The sequence below is a fragment of the Brachyistius frenatus genome, unplaced genomic scaffold (genome assembly GCF_029030835.1).
Source record: "Brachyistius frenatus isolate BFR_SWC_R1_liver_20210118 unplaced genomic scaffold, ASM2903083v1 Contig_12, whole genome shotgun sequence".
Taxonomy (NCBI): domain Eukaryota; kingdom Metazoa; phylum Chordata; class Actinopteri; family Embiotocidae; genus Brachyistius; species Brachyistius frenatus.
In genome coordinates, this window is record NW_027210611.1 from 7,222,120 (window position 1) to 7,235,143 (window position 13,024).

General features: G+C 43.5%; 2 protein-coding genes across 2 annotated transcripts in view; one reads left to right on the plus strand and one right to left on the minus strand.

Moving 5' to 3' along the window:
• The window catches only part of st6galnac5a (ST6 (alpha-N-acetyl-neuraminyl-2,3-beta-galactosyl-1,3)-N-acetylgalactosaminide alpha-2,6-sialyltransferase 5a), a 41,889-nt gene extending 33,638 nt beyond the window's left edge, over window positions 1–8,251 (minus strand). Inside the window, exons 1-2 of the mRNA XM_069692560.1 lie at window positions 7,864–8,251; window positions 6,817–7,026 (exon numbers count right to left, since the gene is read on the minus strand). Coding sequence (XP_069548661.1) covers window positions 6,817–7,026; window positions 7,864–7,878 — 225 coding nt within the window. The 5' untranslated portion in view covers window positions 7,879–8,251. The remainder of the gene's footprint in view (window positions 1–6,816; window positions 7,027–7,863) is intronic.
• The window catches only part of pigk (phosphatidylinositol glycan anchor biosynthesis, class K), an 87,602-nt gene that overhangs the window by 66,825 nt on the left and 7,753 nt on the right, over window positions 1–13,024 (plus strand). The window lies entirely within an intron of this gene.

Below are 13,024 nucleotides of genomic sequence, written 5' to 3' on the forward strand. Positions count from 1 at the left end.
CTTTCATTTTATTTCATTTGTCGCCCATCGCGTCCGCAATTTAGCCTTTGCAGCGCCTTGAACAACGTGTCACCTCAAATTGTTCTGAGAGAGTTTGGACTTTCTGCAGTGTCTGTTCTGCACCACGGAGATTTGGGTTCCCATGACAGGCGCTCGTGTTGATGCAACCTGATTTAAGGCAGCGTCCCTCCAGCGAAGAGGAAAGATGAGACGGCAAAAGCATCTGCGTATGCGCCCATGAAAAAAACGCTTCCTCCTCAGCAGCTCTGGAAGTGTAATCAGTGGGCTCGTCTGAGAGACCAAAGAGCCTTCGGCGAACAGCCATGACACCGTCGCCTCAATAGGAGGGATGACGGGATATACATCAAAGTCGGTTCTGTAATTGGGAGTGGTTCGCCTAAAGTCAGACAACATGCAACGATTTCCCGTCACAACAGCAAAACACTACAAGGCTCCGGTAGGCGACTTCGGTCTTCCCGGCTCTCTGGTGCTTATAGTTGAGGTTTTCTTCTGCAACTTTTGCTTTGTCACTTCCTGTTTTACAAAAAAAAAAAAAAAAAAAAAACTTTTCGCCAAAAAGAAAACTGTTTAGAAAACCCCAGGGGTCCACAATTAATAACCTCAACATGCAATATGTTTCTAATCTGGAGAGGAAAAGCATACAAAAGGACATTACGCCAAAATACAAATAACAGTTTGATCATCCCCCTCCCAGCCCCCCAACCATGGAGGGCACGCTCATTAATCACGCCTAAAGAGCTGAGTAATGTAGCCGGCCTTGTGCGTCTGCGGAGCCTGAGGAGGAAAAAAAAAAAGGAAAAAAAAAAATTGGGTTTTATTTGCAATGCTTCTTGCACAGCCGTCGTTTTGCATTTGCTCTCAACCATGCGGAAGGCGGCAGCAGCCCATCATCTATCTCCTCCTGATGTTGTGCCAAAAGGGATGATCCATTTATCATAGTTTAACCTTTTCAGATCCTTCACAGGTCTCTCAGGGATCAAATCAGGAGAGCGCGCCACGGGCTACAGCCTACCGAACACCGAAAAGGTTAAAACACGGAGAAGCACGAAATCACCATTCAGCTCACGACGTGACCCTCAAGACATTTCCCTACACTTCCTTTGTGTTGAAAATGTATAGCTTCACCGGTGATTCCTTAACCACAGAATGCCAAAAGGCACCAAGATTACTCAATCGAGAGACTGCTTATCGAGAAGCAGCCCCCCCCCCCCCCCCTCCCCCACCCCCGCCCCCACCCACCCTTCATTCGTAATTGCTTTCCAGGCCGGCGCTGGAAAGAGCCTCAAGCTGCGTTATGTTTGGCGAGAGCAGAATGCACTGGAGATAAGTTGAAATCCAAGACTGTGCTCCAATTGGGACCACTGTGGCATAAAGAAACCACTATCCCCCCCCCTGCCCCCCTCCAGTCAAAACAGAGCATCTTTAGTATTCTAACAAGGTCTCTGCATAAAAATAGCCGTTATCTGTCACTAATGTTTTGTTCGGTTTGCGTTGTAATTTAAAAACTCCAAATGGTACAGAGCACAAAGATGGACCTCACACACAGACATAGACACAGACGCACACGCACACGCACACACGCACACGCATTTCTGCACACACGCAGCCCTGCAGACGTCACGAACACTGTTAGTTCACATTAGATGACTACAGAGTCCTTGGCCAAAACGGCCTAATTGGGGAGTTTTCTGTCTCGCCATCCAGCTGGCTGATTGCTTTGCAAAAATCTAATGAACAGTGAAAAATGGTTTCGTTGCTCGGAGAAAACCGTTGAAGATGTGGCTGTGTGAGATAAAATATTAAACATATCAGTTCTCCAGCTGTCACTAAAGCTGTGGTTGGGAGAGAGATGCCTTGTCATGTCTCCTTGGCACAGATGGCTTCGTGCTCATGCCTTCAAGCAAAGTGTACCCAGTCAGAGAGTATTTCCAGCGCCGATGTGTCTAAAAACGACTCTGACCAGAGTGTGCAGAAGAATCTGCTTTGTGAATTGCTTGTTCCATCTCAGAGGGATTGGCTGCAGCAGCACAACAGTTTCTGTTTTTTGTTGTTGTTGTTTTTTTTTTAGCAATGCTAGAGGTATGGCTCTAAGGACGGCAAAAAAAAAAAAAAAATCCAATTACTTGATGGATTATTAGGAGATTTGGTTCTGAGATTCATGGTTCCCGAAGGATGAATCACAACAACTTTGGTGGATCGCTTGACTTTCCCTGCAGTGTAGGTTGACATTTGGGTTTTTCGTGAATTACTGGATGGTGAAACCCTGGTAGAGATTAGTGTAGTTTAATTAATCAGTGTAATCAGAGTTTTTGTTCCATCAATCTCAGTTTTACGTCACGTTCAGCGCTAATTCGCAAAATCCTACCGCGCTAACAGGCCGCACTAAACTTGCGATCACATACCCGCCAGACATCAGTATAGATAGCATATTTTCTTGGAACGGGCTCACGGGGCCGCCCGCATGGCCGTAGACTCTCAGTCCTGTTCAAGGAGCCGAAAGTTTTTTTTTTTTTAGCTTTTAATCGCACGGAAAACTTGTGTCTTGCGAGACAGGAAAAGTCAGCACAGTTCATTCCTCTGCAGCGCCACATCAGAGCGCCGCTCATGTTTGACAAGGCTCCTCATTCCCGTCTGCGCCGGCGCCCTCTCTCTCCGCTACCTCGACATCCACCTGACACGCAGGATATCAGCCCCGAATCTGCAAGATCCTGGTGTCACGGAGGCAGAAATCAGAAAGAAGACGGTTGCGTTGTCTCGTCCCTCCCATCTCCGCTGAGAGACTGACAAGAGTGGCTTCCTGTCCACCTCCTCCTCTCCGCTGAGAAAATAAAAAGCAGGATGGGGCTAGAAGAAAGGAAACCCTTTGGGATTTCTGTCTCTATCTTTCTCTCAAGTGCCGGTTTCTACCTCCTCCTTCACTCTCTTGTCTCGTTCTCTCAGGCTGAACCTTTCCTGGCTCCTACATTCTCTTTTATCATTCTCTCCGTCCTTACCCTTCCCCAGTTTTGTCCTCTTCTCTCATTCCCTTTGCCCTCACTCCACAAAAGTTTCTTTTCCTTTTCATCTCCTTCCAAAGTTTCTTTCTTTGCTTCCTTATCTCGTCGCTCTCTTTCACAGCACAAGTCCAGGCAAACCAGTGCTGCTGCGTAGCTCGAAATAAATTACCCTTCATTCTGACCTGGATCAAACATGTTGCATTGAAAATACCGGGTACGAAGGATTTAATGGATTCTAGATTCATAAATACAGTGTGCAACATACACAATTTTTTTTTATTTTTGGGTTCCCAACCTGACAAGAATGTCTGGAACAATCATGGAGAAGCATTTTTTTTTTAACTGTTCTGGCAAAGGTTCTAGCATCTTGGCCAAGAGACTGCAGAAAACCTATCGGCTTCCAAATTGTTTGTGGGTAGTGAGAAGTTTAATACTCGTAAGATAAAGTGAAGCGGTTGAAGTCAGACTGGCACTGCACCCTGCGTGGCAGCCAGCTGATATCTCGGAAAGATCAATATGGCAGAGAGGTCAGCAAGCAAAGATGAGGAAGACAAATGTTGGTGCCAGAGTATTTTTTTTCTCCCAAACACTGATCACTCAGCGCTGCAGGAGAACAAAACGCGAGATAAGCCCAACAATTTTGACTCTCTTCGATATACGGAGGGAGCTCAAACCGCGGGGATGACACAATGGCCCTGAAAACTGAATGCAAAGTATGAGAAGGCAACCACATGCTGTAGTATCAAAGTGCATTCAAGTCACAAAGTATTGATTGCAACCTGCGGTGAGAGAACGTGAAGGGTGACATAATAGCGGGTTTGAAGAAGCATAAATGATGCTCAGTGAAGCCGTGGCCCTAATTGATGTCCCCCGTCGCCAGAATGTCAATAAGTTTATTGCCAAGAGAAAAAAAATTAATTGGTGGTTTACTTATGATGCTCGACTGCTCCAGTTCACTTGAGGAAAATCAATTCTCATCCATAGCCGGGTTTACTGACGCATCGCAGACAAATCCTCATCAAATCAAAACATACACGGTCACTGAATATTGGTATTTCAGAGAGTGAGAGAAAAGATGGGGCTGCGTGCCCCATCAGCTGTCCTACAACATGACAGCAATGACTCATTCCAGATTCATTCGTGCACTGTTTTGACTTCTGAGAAATCTGAGCGGCTCGGTTGCGCAGCAATTCTGACTCCCGAGACAAATTCAGCCTCGGGCAAGTGGACCGCACCTTTGGACAAATATCAGCTGGATGTTAATGTCTTCTATCAAACCAGGTTTATAATCAAAATCATACACTGTTAACAATCAAACTCACATCCGGTGTGAAAGTTTTCACACTTTTAAAGAAGTATAATTGTGAAGACCCTGTTTGATGCAAAGCAATGAAGAGCGGAAACTCAAGGAGAATGCAGGCGAGGATAACCAGCATGCATGCAGCTTCGGTTTATAGCATCTAATTTCTGTATAGAGAGTCGTGTTCACGCATGTTGTGCAGCTACATGTCTTGGAACCAAAGGTAGAAAATGCTCCAAAATACGGAAAGCAAAACCCAACATGGAAACATTTTCTTACGCTTAACTTAAAAGGTGCAAATCAGAGAGTGCAGTAGATTGAATCAGCAGTTCCACAAAAACTAATGAACATCGGCCATCGACAATATTGGTTTTAATCTAAATGTTCAATTTTGTTTCTCTGTAATTTGAATAATGTACAACTTTAGATTTGGCTGCAATGTGTTTACTTATCTGACTTACTCTATTTTGTTGTAATCACCAAATCCTCAGATTGCAGCTTTAAGGTTATATTGGTGATAAAAAAATACTATTGTAAGCTGAAAAAAATGGCAAAACTACAAAAGTAAGATCTAAATAAAAAAAAAAATCATTTTTCCCATTCATTTTTCATTCAGAAATGTTCGTCAGAATCACTCTGCTCACATACTTGAAGTCATCATGGCTATAGCCACCTGCTCGACACGTGTATGTCCAGCAAGTGCGACCACTGTCGAGCAGAAAGTGAAATTTAAGTGGGCAGACAGGCAGCGTTTCTCCAGGGAAAACTGCCAGCTCAACGTTTCAGTCAACATTAAAAGTTTCCACACTTTCACGTTTCTGCGGCGGTGAGATTCCCTTTAGTGGAAAACAGTTCCACCTGCTGTTACGAACCTCCATTACTTACAAGATTAAGTGACTGTTCAGATCCCCTGGTGTTTAATTTAGGGGAAGTTCATTTACCAACCGGGCTACTTTTTCTCATGTTCAGGAACAATGTGCTGACTCCCAGATCCTTGCAGCTGATGCATGTTCACGCTGCTTATTTTTCTCTTTCGCACAGCAACAGCCTCCTCTAAGAGCAGGCAGCAGGCTGTCCAATTACTCATATGCAAATCAACCGGTGATATAATCTGGTCATGTTTTCCAGCATCCAACAGATACTTTCTTTGAGACGGAGATGGCAGCACGAATTGGGCTGTCACTCACGTTGTCTTCGGTCCTGCCGTAATGGATTACTGAATAGGCTAACACAATGGGCCCCAATAGTTCAGGGGGCTAAAAAAAAAAAAAAAAGTGGCTGTAGGTGTTGCAAAGTCCAATGACCAAAGAGAGATTTAAAAAAAAGACTATTAAGAGATGTAAAACAACTACAGAGGTAATAATACAGGTAAAACAACAATGGAAGGGTGCAAAATGACTACAGAGGGACTCCAAATGAGTACAGAGAGATGTAAAATGACCAAAGAGGTGTAAAAAGGGCAGCAGGAGTAATGCTACATGTGAAACGACAATGGAGGGATACAAAATGGCCACACAGAGATAGAAGATAACTGCAACGCCACACAAAACGACTAATCATCTTCGTTTCTTGCTCCTACGCGTCAGGGCTTCAACAAACCGGTATTGAGGGTCCCACTGTCTCACAATCTGTCTGTGGGTTTGACCAAAACGGTCAATTTCTCCAAATTTGAAACATCTTTTCACTCCAGATGTTGCAGATGGCTACATACACCTCCCGACAGCCCATCAACCAAACTGTCTGCAGGGAGGCACGTTGTCTTTTATGTCGTCCTAAAAAACAAACAAAAAACAACAAAAAAAAAAAGAAGAAGCATCCACAAGGTGATTAGGTCTGCTTTACTTGCAGAGCCTTCTCCCTCAGTACTCACATTGATTGTTTTCTCCTGGCTTGGTAAACAGATGGAAGTCAATACACCCCTACAGTGACGTCAGGGTTCACCTAGCTGCGGGTCTCCTGGGCTTATCAATTAACACGGGAAGAATGCAGCCAAGGGTTTCATGTGTAGCCTAAGCTGTTATTAGTAATGGCAGGTGGGTATTGAGCGTGGCGCAACGCCGTGCTGGACAAAATGGTGATAAATGACAGGAGGGGAGGCTCTCTCTCTCTCTCTCTCTCTCTCTCTCTCCAAAGAGCTGTGCAGATAGATGACTGCTGGTCATTAGAAAGGAGGAAACGGGTACGTGTTTCAGAGTGTGTGTGTGTGTGTGTGTGTGTGTGTGTGTGTGTGTGTGTGTGTGTGTGTGTGTGTGTGTGTGTGTGTGTGTGTGTGTGTGTGTGTGTGTGTTTTCAGGTGTCTCAGATGGAGAAAGTGAGGATGCAGTGCAGGAGATGGGTTCCTAATTGGAGAAAGTAAAACTGTTTTCACTATCAGAGGCTCTGTCGCCTACTCGTGCAGCGCATCAGTCACACATTTGAAGCCACTCGTCCGCCCCCCCTCCCCTTTTCCCTCCCCCCCCCGTCGCGCATTACGAGACGCACGCGGCCACATCTGCTCACCTTATGGTCGATGATGCCGCTGTATCCCTGGAGCACCGGGGGGTGAGGCTCGGCCACCCCGACGGGGGCTTCAGTGGGCCGCCGCAGCTGTTCGTGCTGTCGGACGCGCGTGTCGTTAGCGTCCCTGGAAGCGCCGTTAAAGCTGCCGTTGTACACAAGGAGCAAGCTGGCGCACAGGAGAAGCACGAGAAGGACGGCGACCCCGTGGCGCTGGCACAGAGACACAAACAGATGCTGACAAATTAGCACCCCGCTGCACCGGATCGAGTTCAGGCTGCACGTATAGGATTCACGAGAGGCGAGACATCATCATCATCATCATAACCATCCTCAGCTCAAAAAAAAAAAAAAAAAAAAAAACCTTCCTGCAAATCATGTCACGTGCGACTAAAACTTTTAAAAACACAGCTTTTGTCGACTCGATTAGAGGCCGCCGTCATGTTCACCACATTGACAGGATGTCAGGCGGGTAATGATCTTCTCGGCTTAGTTTTTGCACGCATTAATGATCCGCTTCGTTCAGAGGCACGTCGGTAGTTTAATGAGTGCCACACCTCAGAAGACAACCGCAGCTGCAAAGTGAAAAGTTTAACCGAAGAATCAATTTCTCTATAAATTCAAAAACAGATCGCCGACGGATGAAATCGGCAGCTCGCGGTACTTTTGATTTCTTTCAGGCAGAGATTTGTTGAATGCGTGGATACGTTTTGTTCCATGAATTCTAATTAGATAAAACTGTGAGCTGTGAGATTCCACACATTTACAAAAAAAAATTAAAAAAAAATGTGAGTCTCTGCTTTAAATAGAGTACAAATCTAACATCCAGCGCGCTGTGATCCACGCTACAGTGGAGCTTCAGTGCCAACCAGAGCGCACAGCTGGATGTCCATTGTTCAGATCCTAATCTTTTGATCCGACACTACACACAGCAGCATTATGGCGATTGGAGCGCACTTCACAAGAACAGTGCTGGATTTCAACAACAACAACAAAAAAAATTAAATAGAAAAAGCGACCGCAAACAGTTGCCCACAGGGAAACCTTTACCATAGGTGTCTTCATTTTGCGGCGTGCTGTCTTATCGCTGCGTCTCGGTGCGTCCGGTTCCACTTTCTCTCGTGGTCCAGCGTCCTATCTGCTCGCATGCCGGATCCACACTCCGGTCCGTCCGCACTTGCGCCAGTCCGCCTGCCGCTGCCTGTGTGTGTGTGTGTGTGTGTGTGTGTGTGTGTGTGTGTGTGTCTTCAGACTGGAGCCCAGGCGCAAAATCCATAGAGGAGACCGAGGCGACAGATGTTCACTATTGTTCCTCTGCCGGGTCTTAACGCCCCCCGAGTTTCAGGGGCTGGAGAGTGCGACGGCGCAGCGCCGTTAATTAAGCAGACCACCTGCAAACCGGTGATAAGACCGTTCTGCGTAACGGTTATTTCCTACTGAGCGATATTTGATGGAAATCTGCGCTCGGATTTGCTCCGGAGTACAGTGAACCCACGCCATGTCATCTTTTTGACGCCCGCTGCATAAAACATGAGGTCGATTTTGAAGGCACGAGAAGTTATATCAGCTTCAGTAGCGACTGTGTCCTGCAAATTTCACCGAGAATCTCTGCAAATGACTGGTGAAACGTACAATTTGAAAGGTAGTATTTCCATTTTGTGCTTCTTCACACTTTCGCCGCAGAACATTTTAATAAAGGAAATATTTTACTTCATTATTTTTTTTTTTCCTCGAGAAATTAGGATTTCACATACAAAATAAAACGAGGCTTCTTCGCTTCATCCCGTTGGAGCAATAATATTCTGCAGACACATTACTGCAACAGCATTAATACTATTTAACTCTCACATGGGCCATTTTTATGCACGCAGCAAAATTTGCAACCTGTTATTTTAACATTGTCACTGAATTGTCTTCACCCGTAATGCAGTAAAATGCTATTTTTACTTTTATCTAAGTAAAATATCTGAATTCTTTATGGATTACTGCTGAACGCCAGTTTTAGCTTTTATTTCCTCTTAATTTTGTCACGCTTTCCAACTTCTTTTTTTTTTAAGTTGTATTTTATTCTGAAGAGGGCTCAATGCAGCAATACTGGAATACAGCTTAAAAGGTATATGAGCTATATTGTTTTGATCTCCATTGCTGATATATTTGTTAGCTGCAACGTCATTAGTCTCAACATGAAATCATACACCACATTAACTAAGGAAAAGTCCGTGAGTTCACCCTTAATATGAAATTTAACTGATTTATTTTCCGTGTTGCATCAACATTGTCTCAAAGTGTAGCTGAATCTGTGATATGACGCGCTTGCATGGACCGTGTGTGCTGTAGCCTGCTGTTTCTGAATGTGGAACCGTTTTCCACTAAAATCCTCAATATGAACAGCTGCATCACAAAAGCCTCACAGCGCCGCAACAAAATGGGACATTTTTTTGATATTTCTCGTTTACTTGGTTGCTTTAAATTCTGTGTGAAGACCTGAAAGTTATGCATTTTATGTCTCAAGCAGCAGCGACAGAAGTTTAGCATAAATATTGATCAACTTTATGTACAGAGCACTTTTCAAAACAAAGTTCAAAAGGCTTCACAGAGCAGCTGAATGCAAAATACTTGCAACCAAACCAAAGCGATTGTTTCGTTGACACAGGGCAGATCTGCAGAAAACACAAAATGCTTCATTTTGTTTTATTCTAAGACTATTTTGTTAGTTGGTTTTAAAAGCAGTTGTTGATGTTGATATATTATTCCCTGATTCATTGTTGTAAATTGTGTTATTTATACACGTCGACCTGTTGTGTTCTGGCTAAAAGACTCAGTGAGTTGTTAAAAAATGATTTGGAAACTTACTATTTGAAGAATAATTAGTGCCAAATTACACGGTTCCTTCCAGGACACTTCCACAGAAACGATGAGGAAATTATCATAAATTCACAGACCAGTAATATAAACTGTCACCAATTCATCATATTTTTATAACCATGGGTTTAATGATGCAGATTCTGAAAACAAAACAAAAGTATATCCTTAATGGAGAGAAACATATATATATATATATATATATATATATATACACAGACAAATGTGCATTGATATGTACGCATGTGCAGAGACTCATACGTATACATACAGTATTAACATACAGAACATATAGAAAAAAATGCCAAAGTTGTTGAAGGAACAAAATTAAGAAATAAAGTCAAAAAAACAGTAAAAAGAGAAAAGAAGAATCAAAATAGAAACATCACGTCAGTAACAGAATGATTTGAAAGAGGATGATGATGATGAAGCTATAGCGTGTCAGTTTCAGTACACACAAGGCCAGATCTCCAATTACAGCAGGAGGCCTGAATTCAGTGAAAGCAGCGCCCAGTATCGCCCCTGCTCATAGATTATTAACAGGTCGGAGAGGGTGTGTGTGTGTGTGTGTGTGTGTGTGTGTGTGTGTGTGTGTGTGTGTGTGTGTGTGTGTGCGTGTGCGTGTGCGTGTGCGTGTGTGTGTATCCAGCACAAGACTCCAAAAGTGATCAATGAAATGTTAGAAATGATTCTAAAATATGCAGAAGGCCGGTGGAGTGAGGCTAAAAACAGAGGTAATACATTCACGTCCTGTAGATTTGGTTGGAAGTCTTGTTGCTGCAGTCTGGTCCAACTGTAGAGAGACAGACGTATATTCAGACACATATACATTCAGACAGAAATATAAACAAACTCAGTTAAAAAGAAAAAGAAGGAATAAACGATTGAATAGCATTTTTTTTTTTTTTTTTTATCTTTACGGGGAGAGCAACAGAACAGACGATGGTACTTTGAATGTTTTTTGTGGATCACAGACGAAGAAAGGAATTTAACATAAATAATTTAGCATAAGCAACTATAGACCCGATGGCTGGTTAAAGAATAACGAACCTCAATCAAAACTTAATTGACAGCGAAAGCACAGTGAGCTGATCAAATAAAGTTAATTACAAAAGTCCCAATTAAAGGATGAGGCTGGTGATGTTGTGTTTTTTCAATTAGTCAACAAATCCCATAAAAAGAAACCCAAGAACGTGTCCCACTGGTTCCTGTTCTGAAGACATACATCTTCATCGGTTGTTTTGGTTTAGGTGCCCAACAAGTCCTCCATCCTCCAACAACTCCATCGGCATTTTGTCTTCCCTTACTGTCTGATACGACCTATAGTAACCGCAGGTAGGAGATCATAAAGTAAAGGTTTTGTTTGGGCACAAAAGCAGGTTGGCTAGAATAAAGGAAAAAAAAAAAGTGAAGTCAATGCGGAAGTGCCTTAAACCGCAATACCACCGAGGGCCAGTAGGGGTATGGCTCCAAAAAGGCTCTGGCTCCATTGACTCCCATTCAACTTCTCTCATGAAATACAAAGCCAATAAAGCCATTCTCTAAATTAATTTCTTCTTAATAATTTTCTGGCGGTCCATGAGGAAATAATGCCATCATAAATTAGATATTAGGCCTCAAAAAGTCCTGTTTTTTGAGGGCGTGTATGTTTGATTAACAGTCCTGTGGTGCAGTCAGGTTTTCCGCTACAGGTGGGTGGGGCGTAGTGTCCTCGCGTTTCCAATCAGATCAAGTCAGATGCACAGCTTGCTCCTCCCCAACTCATCCAAATATGGTAACTTCTGGCTCCAAAATAACAAGATGGCGACGGCCAAAATACCGAACTCGAGGCTTCAGAACAGCAGTTCACAAACCAGTGGGTGACATCACGGTTGGTTGCCGCTCGGTGTAAACATATGTGGTTGTTTTTTTTGGCATGTGCTGAAATGACTGATGCTGCTCTTGTTTTCTTTGGAGGACATGGAGTTGACATCACACGTGTGCGCAGGATTGTCTCTAGATAAACAACAGCTGTGTTTACAGCAATAAAGGCTCATGTCGGTCAGTGTCGCGGCGTGGATGGCTGATATGATTTTATTAGGTTTTGGAGCTCTGTGGTACAGAGGAGGACTTTATATCAGGCTTTGGCTACATAGACATCACTTGTTGCATCATTTTATTGTTGGTTTTGATCCTTGTTCAAAAAAAGATATAGATCATCATCAGATTTGTCCTTTAAAGAGGTTGCCGAATGATGTGATTTTTCAGGTACCAACTACAGTCATCACGACTGCAGCTTGTATTCACGAGCCACAGCACAAAGCAGCGCGTATAACAATGCATTAAATCTAGAGTGGAGCTGCTGCATGTTTCACCCCCATTTGCCAGCGACTGTGTATAATCTGCTTATGGAAAAAAAAAAAAAAAAAAAAAAAACAGGTCCCCGTGGGAGACGCAAGAGAGACTTCCCAGAAGCAATAACTCACATCAGTGTTGCCATCAGAATCACCGGGGACTAATGTGCAACAACACAGCGTATGCTTGGAAGGCTCGACAACAACAACAATAACAACAACAACATCAACAACAACAGCAGCATATCAGAGAGGCAGTTTTCACAGAAAGGCTGGCTTTGAAGTGTGCACTCGTTGTAGGGCAGTTAGAGGGCATGTGAATGAATCTCAGAGCTTTAACAGGAGCATTTAGAAAAATGTGGGCAATTTGGCAAATCGGCGATATCGGGCGTTTCAAGGGTAACTGTTGCGCAAGTCTTTAAGTGTTTTAGCCATTTGCTCTTTTGGCTGTTTTCCACTAGGGCCGCAGGCGTCTTGAATTTCAGAGTAAAATCCAGATTATATTCGTGACATAAAACTGTAATATCGCAAACTACACCATTTCTAGAGCGTTCGGTGCAGCTTCTGAGAACACGGCCTTGTTTTTATGTTGACATTTCCTCCAAGGGAAACAAGACAGACGTGTTGCACAAGTCTAAACAAGCACTTAGTAGAAAACCGGACTCCTACATGGCAACACCTGCGCTTTATGCGCCCCAGAGTAGGTTTTCATCTGAAGTCCCACGATGGGAGGAAGAGAATGAGATTGGAAGCTGGAAAGGAATCGACATTGGCAGAATAAAAAGAACACGAGGTAGTTGTGGATGATCCAGCTTCATAGACACAGATTTAGTGAATCCTTCTGCCTCCTAACGATTAATGTGTTGTTGTTGTTTCTTTTCTGGTATTTATTACTTCAAAAAGGATTTAAATGAAAGGATTTTTTTTTTCCGCTTTAGCGTCAGCTTAGAAATGTTACAACTATACAGCCTGGTATTTTTACATTATACATGAATCTGTTGGAACATAAAAGCTTT